Here is a 17,155-nt window from a genome sequence, read left to right on the forward strand (position 1 = left end):
TTGACCCATTACTTGGAAGTTTGTTTTAAACTCTAATAATATGAGGTTTATTTGCTTTGGATTTCTAAATCAATTGCATTGTAATCAGACAGTACAGCCTCCATGATACAAGAGATTTTCTGTCTACTTACAATAACCATTTAGAAAATAAAGCAAAAAAAAAAAGATACCATCCAAATTAGAGGCACAGAATAAACTTAAGGATCTCCTTTAATAGTTATCAAATGAAGACGGTTGGAGATCCTCAGAAGTAATTTGTACCAAGCTTTCAAAAAAATGTATTTCCTTTGATCCAGCAATTTATGAAATTATTTTAAGGCAGCAGAGATATCCATTCCCATCAATATGACACCAATTACAAGCATTACTGATCTCTTGTACCTCTAGAGGCATTCAGTGCATGTCGAATGAGTATGTTATAGAATAAAAATTTCTACTTGGTCAATATAAAGTAGTAAATATGAAAACTCAACAAACACACCTTGGAATGTCAAATGGAAGCAATCTAATATATATTTCAGAATAGTGAATTAATAAAATGCCTTATCAATTAAAAACAAGCAAGAATGCCCTTAAGAAATTCTGTATTACCCCTTCTGCTTCTTTTATGTGATCCTGGGTCATCTTCATCCTCAGTAACTGTGTCTTGATCTTGTTCCTTTTGCTCTATTTCTTTGCTCTCAGTGCTAGTATCAAAATCTTCCCTTTCTTCTTCCCTTAAGGATGAAAACAAAAATTATATTCATTAATGAATATATAATTCCATTCATGAAATATTTATTGCCTGCATATGAAGTACCAGGCATTATGCTTAGGAAGTAGTGAACGAGATAACACAGAGTTTACAGTCTTGCAGAGAAAACAGATAATTATATAAATCATTCTAAAATTAAAATATGTAATAAATACTAAAAAAGGAGAAGTTCAAAATGCTATGAAAGCATTTCCAGGAGAACCAAATCTAGTCTCAGGGATCAAGAGAGGCTTGCTTAAAGAAGTGACATTTAAACTGCGAGACTATGGAGACTGGGGATGGGTAAGGCGACAGGTAAGAAGAAATCTTCATTTCTAGCAGAGGGGATAACATGCTAAGGCACTGAGCTCAAGGGAAAAGGGAGGAGCTTATAATTTTGAGAAGGTGTAAACAAAAAAGAAGTAATTGAAGATATGAATGAGAAAAAGCAGGGCTAGGTCATACTGGGCCTTGTAAGGCATCATTCAAAAAGTAATGGGAAAAAAGTGGACAAGTTTAGAAAAGGGAAATGACATGATTAGAAGGCACTTTTGCGGCTATGTGGAAAATCATCTGAGAGAGAAAGTAGATGAGGGGAGACCACTAAAGAGGTCACTGTAATAGTCCAGGTAACTGGCTGGGAGGTGATGGTGGCTCAGAGTATAAAGGAGATAAATAGACAAAGAGTGGAGGAGAGAAGCAGACAAACTTCAGATATAATAAGTAGGAAGAATGAACACAATATGTTTTATCTAATCCACTATACTGTCCAAATCAAAACTGAAGTTGTATGAAACCTGAGTTAATTCTACCATTTATGTTCTACATTCGAAGACAGTTTTGTAAACTCAAATGTATTCAGGAACCAGAGAGATAATGTAAACGAGTGAGGCTAGATGAGTACAAAAAATATGAAGTGGTGGGATCTGTAACATGCCTATTTTCCCTTTTTAATAATTTGAGATATCACAAGGAAAAAAAATTTGTAACTATGTGAGGTGATGAATATTAATGAAACTATGGTAATCATTTCACAGTATATGCATTTATCAAATCATTGTTTTGTACACCTTAAATGAATACTTTATGTCAATTACATCTCAATATGATTGGAAAAAGTTTACAAAATATAAAAAAAATTGAGATATAGTTCACATACTGTAAAAATCACCATTTTAAAGTGTACAATTCAGTGGTTTTTAGTAATATTAACAAGGCTATACAATCATTGCCTCTATCTAATTCCAGAACATTTTCACCATCCCAAAAGAAAAACCACATAGCCATTTTCAGTTCCTCTTCCCCCAATGTCCCTGGTAACCACTCATCTACTTTATGCTATGGATTTGCCTATTCTGGACTTTTCCTATAAATGCAATCATGTAATACATGGCCTTTTGTGACTAGCTTCTTTCACTTAGCATAATGTGTTCATGTATCAGAATTCCATTCCTTTTATTGCTGAATAACATTCTGCTATGTGGATATACCACAGAAGGAATATATCATTTTGTTTATTCATCAACTGATAGACATTTGGGTTGTTACCATTTTTTGGCTATTAAGAATAATGCTGCTATGAACTTTCGTGTATACATTTTTAAGTGAATGTACGTTCTTAATTCTCCTGGGTACATACCTAGGAGTGGAACTGCTGGTCACATGGTAACATATGGTTTAAATTGTTTGATGAACTGCCAAACTTATCCAAAGCAGCCACACCATTTTACACATCCCTGTGAGCAATGTATGAGAGTTCTAATTCTTTCATATTCTCACCAACATATGTTACTGTCCCTCAGTTGAATTACAGCCATCCTAGTAAGCATGAAGTAGTATCTCATTGTGGTTTTGATGTATGTTTCCCTAATGACTAACGATGTGAGCATCTTTTTATGAGCTTCATGTATATCTTCTTTGGAGAAATGTCCATTAAAATCCTTTGCCCATTTTGTAAATTGGGCTGTCTTTTTAGTGTCGAGTTGTATGAGTTCTTTATATATTCTTGACGTCAGGTATATAATTTGCAAAAATTTTCTCCCATTCTCTGGGTTGCTATTTTTACTTTCTTTCTTTCTTTCTTTTTTTTTTTTTTGTGGTACGCAGGCCTCTTGCTGTTGTGGCCTCTCCGGTTGTGGAGCACAGGCTCCGGATGCGCAGGCTCAGCGGCCATGGCTCACAGGCCCAGCCGCTCCGCGGCATGTGGGATCTTCCTGGACCGGGGCATGAACCCGCGTCCCCTGCATCGGCAGGCAGACTCTCAACCACTGCGCCACCAGGGAAGCCCAATATTTTTACTTTCTTGATAGTGTTCTTTGAAGCACAAAAGTTTTCAAATTTGGTGAAGTCTATCCATTTTTTCTTTGGTTGCTTGTACTTTAGATGTCATATCTATTAACTTTCTTAAGGTATCCAAATAAATTCCTTAAAGTATTACTGATGGCCATATAAAATACAACTGATGCAAGTTTGTGACCTATGATCTTAAGATGTAATAGGTATTTTTACATGAAAGTATAATCAAAAGTCAGTACACTAAATTTGGAATACTGAGATTTTTAGAACTTCCTTGGCAGATTTTATTTAAAAATGATTATTTCTGCTAAATTTGAATATGATTTGCCATCTACAGTATGGGAAAAATTCCGACTTGTCTTCACAGCCAATCTTCATCCCTAATATGCTGAAATGCAATGAAATACTTAGGCAGTCACTAAATTATTTAAGATGCTGACATCCTCTCCCTACACCTTCTACCAAAAGCTCCAATCTCATCTCTATTCCTCAAAAGGCTTGAAGGAGCTCTGTAAACACAGTGTACAACTGTGATGATGATGGTGGAGAGGAGAGATCTTACTAGTAATGCTAGAAACTGGTTAACAATACCCTATTGAAAGTTTTCAGGGAAATTACAAATAACATTAATTCTATGAGAAAATGAGTTCTAGATTCCCTGGAAGTGCTTTTTTTTTCTTTTTAAACATAACACATGTGTATCTGAGGACTGTCTGTATGTAAATTTCATAGGCTTGCTGACACTATTATATGTTTTCTAAAAATTCTGAAAGCATTTCAGAGTTTAAGGTGATTTTTATTCTTTATGTGACCCAGATAAGCAGTGTAATTCAAACCATACCCAATAGATGTATCTGCAACTGAATTTCTTTGCTCATCTTCCTTTAGTTTTTCTTGTTTCTCCTTCATTTTTTGTTCTTGCTCCTTAAGTTTTTCTTCTTTCCTTTTACGAATTCTGAAAGTTAAAATAAAATATTATAATCTATCTGATACTTTTAACTTTTAGTAACTTGCCTTTAATCATAAAATTATAGAAAATGCTCCAAATGTTATCACAAAACCATAAAGTAGTTAATCTACTCATAACCTCTCAGTGTGAGCCAGTGCCACACTGCAGCCCAACATGGTTTCAGATGCAAAGAAATAAACAACTTTCACTAGCACAACTGACTATAATTATTTCTTACCTAGCAGCTGCTTCTTCCCTCTCTTTTCGATGTTGTTCTGCTTTTAACTCCCGAAACTCCTGCTTTGCCTGTCGTAATATGTCAACATAATCTTCAATGAAATCCCTAGTAGAAACTAGGGTCAGTAGTTTCCCACAGAGAGCATGAAGTATCTTCATTTTTTCTCCTGTCAAAAATTGGTAAATAACTTCTGGATTATCAATGACAAGAAAAATTTTAATTTGTGGCTTAATGTGAAAATGTTTAATAAAGACCAGGGAAAAGTTTCTTAAGATCAAACATGCCAGTGGCATGCATGGAAAAAAAGCAACTTTGAATCCAATTAACAGTTATGTGATAGACAAGGCATTTCAAATACTAATGACTACCTTATATACTAATTAAGCAGACATGAAAGATTTTCTAATTGCAAAGAATTAATTTTCAAGTTTTAATTTTCAGGCTCATGTATAAAGTTCAAATCAAAACTAAGTTATAACCACATGAATTAAAAAAAAAGGCAATATGCAAATTGCTACTCTGAAAAGACTGCACAAAAACACTATTATAAATTATAAAAATTATATGAATGTTAGATCAACTATATCTCAATAAAAAATTTTTTTTAACTATATGAATCTTAGGAATTAGATACTCTTATTATACGTTCTCTTAATTAAGCATATTAAATTCAATTCTATATATTTGTACATTATAATTTTTTATTTAGAAAAGGAAGGGAAAAATAACTTCATCTTATTTTTACATATTGTGCCTCATATGTAAAATTGAGGCACAAACACTCAAGTGAATATTAGAATTTTGCAGCTACAGCTTAAATTTCTGATATACTAATAAGTAAAAGTGAAAGCTAGCTACTTCTCACTTATCCTTCTAAACTTAGTAGATGTAGTAAACTAACCACAATTTGTTTGTTTTGGTTTTTTTTGGCCTCACCACGCAGCACGTGGGATCCTAGTCCCCAGCCAGGGATTGAACCCACGGCCCCCGCAGTGGAATCACGGAGCCCTAACCACTGGACTGCCAGGGAAGCCCCCATAAATTTTTAAAGTAATAGAAAATCCAAATAGAAAAAGCAACAGTAGTTAATTTACATCACTGTATTCCAACAATTTTTTTTAAAGACTGCTTTCTCTCTTTTTTTAAAAAAAAATAAATTTATCTATTTATTTTTGGCTGTGTTGGGTCTTTGTTGCTGTGCGCGGGCTTTCTCTAGTTGCGGCGAGTGGGAGTTACTCTTCATTGAGGTGTGTGGACTTCTCATTGGGGTGGCTTCTCTTGCTGTGGAGCACGGGCTCTAGGTGCGCAGGCTTCAGTAGTTGTGGCACGTGGGCTCAGTAGCTGTGGCGCACGGGCTTAGTTGCTCCGCAGCATGTGGGATCTTCCCGGATCAGGGCTCGAACCCGTGTCCCCTGCATTGGCAGGTGGATTCTTAACCACTGCATCACCAGGGAAATCCCTCTCCTTCTCTCTTAAAACTGAATAACACCTAAAATTTTCTCATCAGCTACCAAGTTTTCTGGGCGTAAGAGGATAAGAGGGTAGGAAGTAGGCAGGTTATACAAATTCTAACTTGCAAAGTTTACCTGGTGTCAAATCATACACTGAAGTGCTTGACAGTTTCTTCACTAGACTGGGGTTGCTCAAACGAAGCTCCATACAGGCATCATCTGTAGCATCAAATCCTCCTCGTTTTTGATACCTGTACTTTGCGTTTGCTGATGTTACATCAGCACCTGAAGCTAAGATGTGTAGTCTGAGGATTTCAGAAAGTGTGCAGCTATCAAGATCCAAGCTTTTCAAACTGCAGCCTATAGTTGTTAAAAATGATATAGTCATTTAGAATATAAACAATAAGTCCTCAGCAATGTAAAATATACCTTTATAAAAATAAAAAAGCAAACAAAAAAATAAAACCTACACATACCCTGGTGCAACTGCGGCCATGCAGCTGCCAAAGATGCAACTGCAGACAGTGCAGATTTTGTGGGGTCTGCATCTTCATCCAAAGCCTCTGTTAAATCTTTAAGGAAATAAATATTTTATTCTAGTGCAAATCAAAGCTTGAATATTTGGGAATAATGCCCTTTTAAAATGATGAAAGAAACAGCAAACAGCTTAACATTCGGGAACCTCAAAAGAACCAACGCTAGGTACAACAAGCATTCTTTACATTCTGCCTAGTATCCAACTAAAACTATAAATCCTAAGACATGCACTACACACTAATTTTTCCCTTACTTAACAGAGGGAAGACAATTTCCAAGTTACCAGCAAGGTGCACATACACATTCCAAAAAAAAAAAAAAGGTAAAATACACTTTAGAAATGAAAAACAAATCTTCTTGCTCAACATAACTTTAGAAAAGTCTACTTTGAAAATCAGAATCTATTTGAAGATACCCAAATCTTTTATAAATATTTTAAGATTGAATCATAACGAAGTATAAGTTGTAATCATCACAAAACCAGCACAGAAAAAGAGCTAAAAGAACTTAAAGACAGTACTGCTGTCACTTAACCAGAGATATATCCTCTTCATTTAACTTGCTTGTTTTTATTTTGAAAACTCACCGATCCATGAAACAATAGGAAGATATCCCTGTATTTTCTAAGTAAATTCCTTTAGCTTTGAAAACAGTGCTTAGCCTACAAATAGGACTAAAGAGCAAATCTACTGGCACAAATGTATTTAAACCATTAGAATATATAATTATTCCTTACATAGATAATAAAATTAAAATGTCACCTATGAAAAAACTTTAAGCTGATAAAAAGCCCTTCTGTTATACCAAAGTACAGCAGACACAGCTTCAGACTAAGAGTCAGATAATGTATATTCTAGTCTTAACTCTGCCAATCCCTAGTTCCTAGTTATGTAGGCTTTAGACCAGTCACTTATTTGGTTTCATTTTTCTTACAGGGGTAAGTCTAGATCAGCAGTTTTCAAATTCTTCAAGTATTTCTTGGAAGTACAATATAAAAGAGATAAAAGATGCCCTTGTTAAAGTAGGGAGTAGAGATGACAATCCTGCCCATTCATTTTTCCAACTCTGCTGCAGTAGCACAGAGGAATCCCTGTACAATTTGTAGAGCTCCATGGATTAGAGTTGGAAAATCACTGGGCTAACCTGGTTCTGTGGTTCCTTAACTTTCTACTATATGATTCCCTCCCCAAAGTTCACAAGCTGAAAAAATGAACCTTAGAGAACAGAAGTGCTGTCCTCTACTAAAGGAAAAAGGCAGCTCTGGGATTATGTTTGATTACAGTCATTGACAATTTCACGGCATTTAAAGCATAAACACTACCACACAGGAGAGGTTATCTGACTAAATGCTACATATATGCATAAGTTATTCCTACCAGGCCATGAATCTAGTCAAAATGACAGACATTATATTCTTCCTCACTAGGGAAATACCAGACCTAAAACTTTTTCAATTTTCATTTTACATATAAAGCCAAACAAACTTAAAATTAATACAGGCAGTCTAAAATTAACAACAGTCCTAGTTACAGAGCTGTATAAGTGTACTGGTCCTCTTCCTTTGCAGCAATTCAACCTATTTTATCTATAGTAAGTTATAATTTTCCTAGGACAAAGGCCTTAGTAAATGGACAACCAACAAAATGACAGCTTACTTTTAGTTGTGTTTAACATGTTAAAATATATATTCTTTAACTCAGTTATCTACCAAATTGCACTCTCAAGAAACTGTAAATATCATTCTAGGATTTGCCGAGACAGTCACTCAGGTACATCATACCAAGAGAATATAGCTGAACTGTATATGGCCTGACTATGTGAAACAGATACATTTATCACCATCATAATCTAGAATTAGGTACACACAATTTCAACACTAAACAATAACATCTCAGCAAATACACAGAACTATTCTATATAAGGAGAATGCTCTTTTTCCTGTACTTTGAAAGGCATTTAAGTTCATGATGTAAGACTAACAAGAGGAATTGATATTTTTAATAAAAGAGTTAAAAAATTGCTGGCCAAAATTTCCAAGATTTGATATAAAAACAGGGAGACCAAAGAAATTAGATGTTCTTGAAGACAGATAATTACTTCTTTGCCATATAATAAGGTAATATAACAGTCATTATGAGGCTCTAGGCCAGAGTGCCTGAGTTTTTATCCTGTCACTTTCTTATTAGCCAAATGTCTTTGGGCAAGTTAATTAAACTCCTTAAGACTAAGTTTCTTTATATGTAAAAGGCAGAAAATAATTACATCTTCCTCACAAGGGTGGTATGAGGATTAAATGAAACAACGCATATATATACAGTGTCTTACTAGCTTTGTGGTCACTTACTATCTTTGTGATCTTCAGTAAATAACCGCACTGAACCTCAGTTTTTTCATCACTAAGATAAATTCATGCTTTTACCTTCTGCCCAATTTCCCGATTTCTAAAAATAGCAAGAAACACCTTACATAATAAGACCAGCTAAAGAGGAGGTAAAAGAATATTCAGTCCCATTTGATTATTGAGTTGCTTTCAGGAAGACTATGGAAGAGCTTTTTTGTTACTGAGATGGGAGAACATATGAAAAATATCCGGGGGAACAGCCTAGGGCTCTTAATGAAACTGAAAAAACCATTTAAAATGTGGCCAATAATAATATGCAAGTGGGAGAAGGGTGAAATTCCTGGAGTATTTTTTTCTCCCTCCCTAACATTTAAATAGTTTCAAAAGGAGCATTAAAACCTTTATTTTAATGGTCAATACTTATTCAGAGGTAGACTTTATAGACAGTTCTGCATAGGAGTAGAGCTATAAAAACTGCAGATCAAACAAATCATGAATAGGAAATATAATGGCAATACAAACGTCAACAGTTACATACATGTTTCCTTTACATTAGCGGATTTTCCAATACAATTTCCTTTTGACTTCCACTGTTTGTCATCAGGATTTCCAAAACTACAAAATTCACCTGCTTCAAATCCTGAATTAAAAAAAGCTTTATGTCTTGTATTAAGGTCAGAATTTGGTCAATAACACTGTGATGTTACTGGTCATTAAGAAAACCTAAAGGCTAAAAGAATGAATATGTTACACTGTCTCTCTTAGATAATCCATCTTTAGTGCTCATACTTGTCATTAGAAAATCTTTAGATGTTTTATAAATGGATTTACCCTTCTGTCTTCCCTTTAGTAGAGTTTCATTTAATTGACTAAATCACCTGAGATGACAATGAGGACCACATTGCTAAAATGGCCTTGATAAGGGACCTATGGTGATTAGCACTCAAGCTAGAGAATATATTTTGCTTGAACTCAGCCTGTAAAATCAAAAGGCAGCTGACATTGTCTACATACTCATAATTATCCTATTGCTTCATCGACCAGGCATAAAGGAAATTACCTCAAATTATCTATGGGCAACCATGCTATCTGAATGGAGGAATGTCCCATTTTTTTCTACCAAGATTCTGCTATCAAGGTGTCTCCAAATAGTTATCTCTTATTGTAAATTTTTATGGAATACACTAAAGTATTGTTTAATAGTCCCATCTCATATGTGGCAAAATTCACAGAGAGCATTATTCAGGAAGTCAAATCAACCTTTTAATATAAATGCTTAACAATTCCCCTGATTGAGGTAAATCCTAAACAAAACAGTGAACATACTCCACTCTGTATTAAAAATAAAAAAGTTTCCCCAAGAATTATTCCTACATTAATATGTACCACACGCTGACTCTAGATACTTAACTGTATAGAATTTAAAGAGCAAAATTTCTAGTTCAAACCAATTAGTGAAATTTAAAAACTAAATTTTACTTAACTCTGGTCTAAAAATGGTCAGATAGGAAATGAAATCAGTGGTAATATTTTCAATTTCAAGTATTAATAACAACAATTGAAGTCATTCCTTAGGTGGGGGAAAAAAATTAGTGCTATTTAGTAGAATTTCTTGGAATTACAGATACTAGTCAATGAAATCTGTAATGCTCCTAAATAGCAGGAGAAATCTAAAGGAGTAAAAAGCAAGACAGATTGGTGGGGTGGGGGCTGCAGCATTTTTAAGGCCATCAGAAACAGGATACATGAAAACAAAGTTGTTCTAAGACAACTGATGATGTGTTGCTAGTATATGACTCGAAAATCGAGTAATTTTATAACTGTAAAAGCCAAGTAAAGTTAAAAATTAACTAATCAAAAATTAGTTTCACTACAAAGCTACTATCAGCAAAAGCAATAACACTGGATTCTGACCTTTGGTGTCAGCATCAGTTATTTGCTCTTTGGCTACTTCCTCTTCTTCTTCAGCTATCGCCTGGAAGATGGCAGTCAGGAAGAAAAAAAGCAATTCACATAGTGGGCCTTCACTGTCATTTCCTACAAGAGCTTCCTCTAACACTTCTGCGAATAAAATGTTTAAAATGAATTTAAAGTTCTGGTCATGTACTGAAAAAACAACTCCACTGGAATAATAAACATTTTAATCAACAACAGCCTGTGTAACTATTTTCTTAACTGCCCATTTATCAAAGTAGAGCCAAGTATTATTCAAGCCAAAATCAAAAATAATTTATAATGATTACAATAAAATACAATAAAATCATAAGCCAAAATCACTGCATTCAAAGAAAGCCAAATTAGTCTCAGTAGACCGATACAGTATTTCATCTAAGTTTAAATTTGAGATGCAAATTAAGGCATATATTAAAAATTATAATTTTACTCTAATTTGAATAACAATGCCAAAGATTTGTTATTGTTGTCCCGCTGTTCTGAAGAGCTATGTGGGACATTACTGTTTACCAAATAGTGCACATAAGAGGTAATCATCAGCATTAGGTGTAATCCTAAAATTGTGTTCAAGTCATACATGTTTCTCATCAAATTCATCTAACCTAAACTTCTTACCTAAACCAGCGTTGTTTAGACCTTCTTGATCTGTAAGGCACAATGATTCACGCTTCACCTAGCTCATCAAGAAAAACTGAGGGAATGTGAAAGCCCTCCTGAAGAATTTACTCTTATTAAAATAAGAGTGGCATTATAATTCTGTCTTTGAGAATCTTTATTTGGATCTTAAGAAAATTATTTTGCTATTGGTCGGCTAAAAATCTAAAATGGGATCCAAAGCCCTTCCCATACTAATTTAGCTCTTATAAATGATGTAAATAAAAAGTAATAGTATGTAAGTGCAGAGGCAAAACAGAATCATAAATTAAAGTTAGGCAATAACTTGTCTCCAAATACGGCTGTCAATTTCTCCCCTCCCTGCACTTACATACCATGCCACCCTCAAGAAGTAGAGTCTATTCCTTTGCCTCCTTGAATCCCAGCAGGCCTAACTAATGGAATATGGCAGAAGTAAGGCTTGCTAGTTCCAGGCCTGGCCTTTAAGAAAACTGGCAGTTTCTGCTTCCAGACTCTTGGAGCACTCAGCTGCCACATAAGAAGTGCAGGCTACTCTGATGGAGTGGGACGCCATGTGGAGGAGCACTGAGGCATCAGGCACGTGTGTGAAGAAGCCATCTTGAACATCTAGCCAGGTGAGCCTTCAGATGACTCCAGTCCCAGCCACTGTCTGACTGTAATCACACGAAGGACCCCAAGAAAGGACTGGACAGCTGGGTCCAGTGACTCCACAGAACTTTGAGAGAGAATAACTTGTTCCTTTAAGCCACTAATTTTAGCGTGAACAACACAGCAGTAGCACTTGCCTAGGGTAACTCCCTCAGGAAACTCATCTTGAAGATCAAAAAGCTCCCCAAATGCATTAAGGAACTCCAAAACCATCAGAGCATCACCAAAGATTTCAGGAGGTAGTCTAGTTTTCACTGGAGTTGGTTCTGGAAGTTCCTGCAAGATTAAACAATTTATATAACTATTTGAACCAAGTACAGGAAATTCTAAAAGATAGATATGATATACTCTTTACCTAAAAGAATAATTTCATGTAAAGAATTATTTCATGTGGTTCTCAACACTGGATGTTTATCATAATCCCCTTTGGAACTTTAAAAATTATAGATGCTGTGGCTTTATTCCAACTTTACTAAATCACAGTCTCTAGGGACTTTTTCCTTCATCAAACTAAGAACATAACTTTAGGCTGAACTATACTTCTGACTACCTTTCCTAGTTAAGAAGGACTCCTAACCTAGATTCTGAGGTCAAGGCATTAGCCATGTCAATATGATCTTCAATGCAGTATTTTCCTTAGGATATGAAACAGAATTAATCCATCATCTACTGACTTAGAAATGGTTCCTTATAAACCGAGATGAACGAGTTTGGTTTGGATACTTTGGTTATTTCTGGAGATGAGCAGAATCTTTGTCTAGCAATCAAACTAAATGTATGCCTGGCCCCGGTGGGTACTGGACTACCAAGGATAGCACAGATGACCAACTATTTCCACAGAATAAGAATCATTATCAAAGCTTGTTATAAAATACTAACAATGTTACTTTGGAACTCTAAATATAAGCATTTGCTCAACTGGCTATTCCTCTGTTACACAGATGTGTGAAACATCACAGAACATGCTCATACCTTAAGATCATCACATTCCATATCTTCTCTAGGTTTACTCCACTGTTTTAAGTATTCCATATACTTTTTCTTTTCTTCACGCAATTTCTCTCTTTCCTAAAACAAAAGGTTAATAAAAATTCTTATAAGAAATTTATAAGGCAGCATCAGCATCACCTCAGAACTAGTAAGAAATACAATTACTTGAGCCCTACCTAGACCTATTGAACCATGAACTCTGGGGTTGGGACCCAGCAACTGATGTTTTAATAAGCACTTCTGGTGATTCTGATGCACATTAAAGTGTAAAAACCACTGATGAAAACAATGCCTGCCTGACATAACTGCTACAAAAACGAAAAATGTTCAACACATAGCAGCTCCTGGATAAATATTAATTCAATCCAACCCTGTCTATAGCAGCTCTCCCTCTACTTTAAACCAATTAGATCTTAACTAAAGAGGTAAGAAGTTATTAGAGTACCTAAAATAAAACCTCCCCTTATATTTGTAATACATTTGTTTTCAAGATTCATTTAAACCTGACTAACTGCCTAGAGACACAGAGAGGGGACAGTATACAACGGGTGAACTTTTCGCTCACTTGGTCTTTTGAAACCCTTACTTCTTGTTTCTGGTATTTGAAACTGCAAGATAAATACTGACCCTAAAAAGTCTCTAATAAAGCAAAATGTAAACAAAATATTTTATTATAAGTATTTCCAATAAATATATGTTAATGTATGTAATAATATATATGTTTAATATACGTTAATATTCTTTCTTTGAAATTTAGTAACACTGAAAATAAACAGATATACACTTATCAAATTTAATAGGAAACAACTAGATAGTTACAGAACTTATTAACTGTGCTTCGAGCGGTCTGCTGAAATAAGCTCCCCTTCCTCACAAATAATTCTTGCAGGATGTAATGAGATGGGTATTTTCATTCACTGTTGCTAAGTGAATATACATATGTACATCTGGCAAACCAACTTATGTCCACCATGTATAGAAAGTTTTAAAAATGTTCTTACCCTTGACCTATTATTTCAGTTCTACAAATTTATCCAGAGACACAATCCAAAAAGAGGAAAGACTTTTGTTCATAAATTTGAACAAAGTATCATTATTTATGAGCAAAAATTTTTAAACGTTTACCTATATCTATTTGATTAACGATTATATGCAGTCACTAAAAATTCCACCTCACTTATTTAGTTTATTTAATAACATGATGGAATGTTTATAATGTTAAACAAAAAATATATATACAAAATTATAAATACTGTATCTTATTCTTCAAGGCCCAGAATAAAGACTAGAAATAAATTAATCAAAGTATCGATGCTATCTCTAAATGTTACCATTTACAAGTGGCTTTTTTTCCTTGTTTTCTACATTTTTCTGGAGTAAACATGTATCAGACACTCCCTACTCCCACCCAAGGGGCTATATGAAATAATTCAAGAAACACATGCAATTTAAATGAGCACAATGTGTAACACCTAGGGTACTTGTGAATATCCCAGAAAACCAATGGCAATGACTGACTTTAGAAGAAACTAGCTATAGAATTCTCTAAGGAATATCTACCACTGAAGATTATAATCAAAGATTTGCTGAAATACCTATTATCACAGATACCTTATTCTTTAAGGAGAATAGGAACACTGCACTAATTCTTATTAATCATGTATTTTACTGTACTTTTCTAACGATGTATTTTACTTTTGAAAGTTTTACATATATTGTCTTCCCTAAATATGGAAGTCTAAATAATGAAGAAAATCAACTTTAGAATTGTACTTTAGAAGAGGCTTTGAGGTGTAAAGGCATGCATATATGTTGAACCTTATCATTCATTAAATCTTCCAAAGCAAAAGGGAGATAAACCAGTACTGTTTATCAGTGCTCTATGCACAACTATAAATGTAACTGAAAGTGATAAAAGCATTTGAAAAATTAACCATGAATTTAAATTTATAAAATACTATTAACTATCTGTGGAGGGTGTAACTAATATACTTGAGTATACCTTTTCTCTTTCTATTTTAAGCCTCTCTTTTTCTTCTTTCTTCTTCAGTCTCTCTTCTTCAACAATTTTCTTCAATTCTTCCTTCTTTTTCTCTTTATCTTCCTTTTCTTTTTTCTTTGCCTCTAGGGCATCTGCTTTTTCTCTTTTTAATTTAGCCTTTTCAAAAGCTGTGGAGAAGGTCAAACTTAGAAAGGTACACAGACAGAAAATAACACATTTTTTTAATGTAACAAAAGAATACCTGAAATATCTTAAGGTTAAATGAGATCAAGAGAGACTCCCAGGGGTTGTAAATTCCTGAAGGGAGTCGGCAAGTGATTAAAATGGGAAGAGCAAGTTGGCTGTGTTTAAGACAAACTACTGCAGTGAGACAAACATATATACCTGCCTTTGAAAGCCCTGCTATTCAAAGTGTGGTCCTAAGACCAGCAGCAAGGTATCACCTTGTTGCAAATGCAGAATCTCTTTTCCCACCCAGGTCTACTAATTTAGAATCTTCATTTTAGTAAGATTTATAAGTGATTCCTGCGTACAGTCACATTTGGAAAGCAATGTTTTTTTATAAGGCTGTAGGAATCAAACAAAAATGGCCCCAAACTGTTTGAAAGCCCTAGAAACTGCCAACTTGTGCTTCATCTAGCATTAGGTCAGTTTAACAGGAGATATGTTATACCCTGAAATACTGTTTTAAGAGATAAACAGAGGTCTCATTTAGTAAAGAAATTAATTATAATCTGAGGGAAAAACACTATGCTTAAGAAAAACAAAAACAGAAATATGCCATTTTAGAAACACCCCCTGCCTGGGCACAAAGAAATATTCTTTCCTATAACTAACAGTTTTTGGAGAGAAAAAAGGTGTTAAGAAGGCAGACAACAAATGAAGGTGAAGGAATTGGAGAACTAACATTTATTAAGCCTGTTTTGTTTGCCAAGATCTTTGGTATATCCTTTACATTAAAACTCACCCAGTGACTTCATTTCTTGTTTCAAAAGTTTGTCTCTTTCTTTAGTAGCTCTGTTCCTATAACCTGCAACAGTCTGTTTATTAGCAATGCTGTCCTCCTGAAAAAAAACAAACCAAAAACAAAAACCCAGAAAACTAAAGTTGTAGAGCCACTAAAGTTGTAAACTGATGGTCTGCTTTGTTCTTACAGTAAAAATAAAAAACAAAAAATTCAATTATACTTTATACTAAGGTTTTATTTAAAGTATAACTGAACATTTATTAACTCTAATCATAGCAACATATAGAATATGAGTTAATCCTATAGTTCTACAAATTAGTATAAAAACCTCCCAGGAAAAACAACCAGTAATATATAAGAGGAACCTTAAAAATATGCATTAGAAAAACAAACAAACAAAAATCTTCCAGGGTACTTTATAAACTAGATGGTGTAGATGTCAAATAAGAAAGAGACAGAGAAAAGACATGTCAGAGACATTTTTGTAGCCAATATTAAACATGTCAAAAGTTTATTTTTACTTTATTTCTTGGGAAATTAAGGTCTCTAGCCTGCTTAATTGTGATATCATTATCTCGTATCTTTTAAATGATCTTTACATTTCAGTTCCATAATTTATTCCCTGTATTTCATTCTGCTTTACATTTTAGTGATTGCTTACAGGCTTGCTTCCACTTCAGTATAAAATCCCTGTGGCATGAGAATCATGTCTAATTCACACTTGAAACTTCTACAAGCCTCATTGCTAAGCAGTTATTAACACACAGTACACACCTTTTCTGTGTGTGAAGGAATGTGTTCCTTCTTACAGGCTACAGAGGGGAAGGGAGCCAAATCCCACTCTTAATTGTGGTTAGTTTTATTAAGAACTACAATGTAGTTTTTATCTATTCTCTACTTACCTGACTAACAGATACTCGTTTGGGAGGTCTCCCTCTTCTTCTGTTAGCCAGACTGAAGATAAATGTGGGTGGATCATCAGGGAAAAAATAAGAAAAATCTTGTTCTGCTATTTTATATGTTGAAAGAGATGATGCCTTCATTAAAAAAAGACACAGGGTACAATAATAACACATTAGTAAACCATATATAGATAAGCTCTAACATGTCATATGATTACTGTTAAAGACCAGGTCAAAACCATTGGAATTTTTATGTGTATTATGCAGTAACATATATTTTATTTCTTGATCCTTTAAAAAACTATATAATTAATCAGATTTACCATAAAGAAAACAATTCAAAGGATTGCTTCACCATAAAGTACTCAAGAATGCTTCAAGTTTCCTGAATTCTAAAACTATCTCAAAAATTACATTTATACAATAATCTTTTTTGTTTGCATTTGACTAATTTTGTATGAGATTTCCTATGTAAATAAAAAATCCATATATTTAATATTAAAAAATCCACTG

At 34.2% G+C, this 17,155-nt stretch overlaps 1 protein-coding gene across 1 annotated transcript in view; it reads right to left on the bottom strand.

Moving 5' to 3' along the window:
* Positions 1–17,155, bottom strand: part of BAZ1A (bromodomain adjacent to zinc finger domain 1A) — a 96,105-nt gene that overhangs the window by 30,082 nt on the left and 48,868 nt on the right. Inside the window, exons 6-16 of the mRNA XM_007464812.1 lie at positions 16,643–16,777; positions 15,741–15,837; positions 14,774–14,940; positions 12,754–12,849; positions 11,919–12,057; positions 10,459–10,605; positions 6,143–6,238; positions 5,802–6,026; positions 4,216–4,381; positions 3,870–3,983; positions 592–716 (exon numbers count right to left, since the gene is read on the bottom strand). Coding sequence (XP_007464874.1) covers positions 592–716; positions 3,870–3,983; positions 4,216–4,381; positions 5,802–6,026; positions 6,143–6,238; positions 10,459–10,605; positions 11,919–12,057; positions 12,754–12,849; positions 14,774–14,940; positions 15,741–15,837; positions 16,643–16,777 — 1,507 coding nt within the window. The remainder of the gene's footprint in view (positions 1–591; positions 717–3,869; positions 3,984–4,215; positions 4,382–5,801; positions 6,027–6,142; positions 6,239–10,458; positions 10,606–11,918; positions 12,058–12,753; positions 12,850–14,773; positions 14,941–15,740; positions 15,838–16,642; positions 16,778–17,155) is intronic.

This window comes from Lipotes vexillifer, unplaced genomic scaffold (genome assembly GCF_000442215.2).
Source record: "Lipotes vexillifer unplaced genomic scaffold, Lipotes_vexillifer_v1.1 scaffold324, whole genome shotgun sequence".
Classification (NCBI taxonomy): Eukaryota; Metazoa; Chordata; class Mammalia; order Artiodactyla; family Lipotidae; genus Lipotes; species Lipotes vexillifer.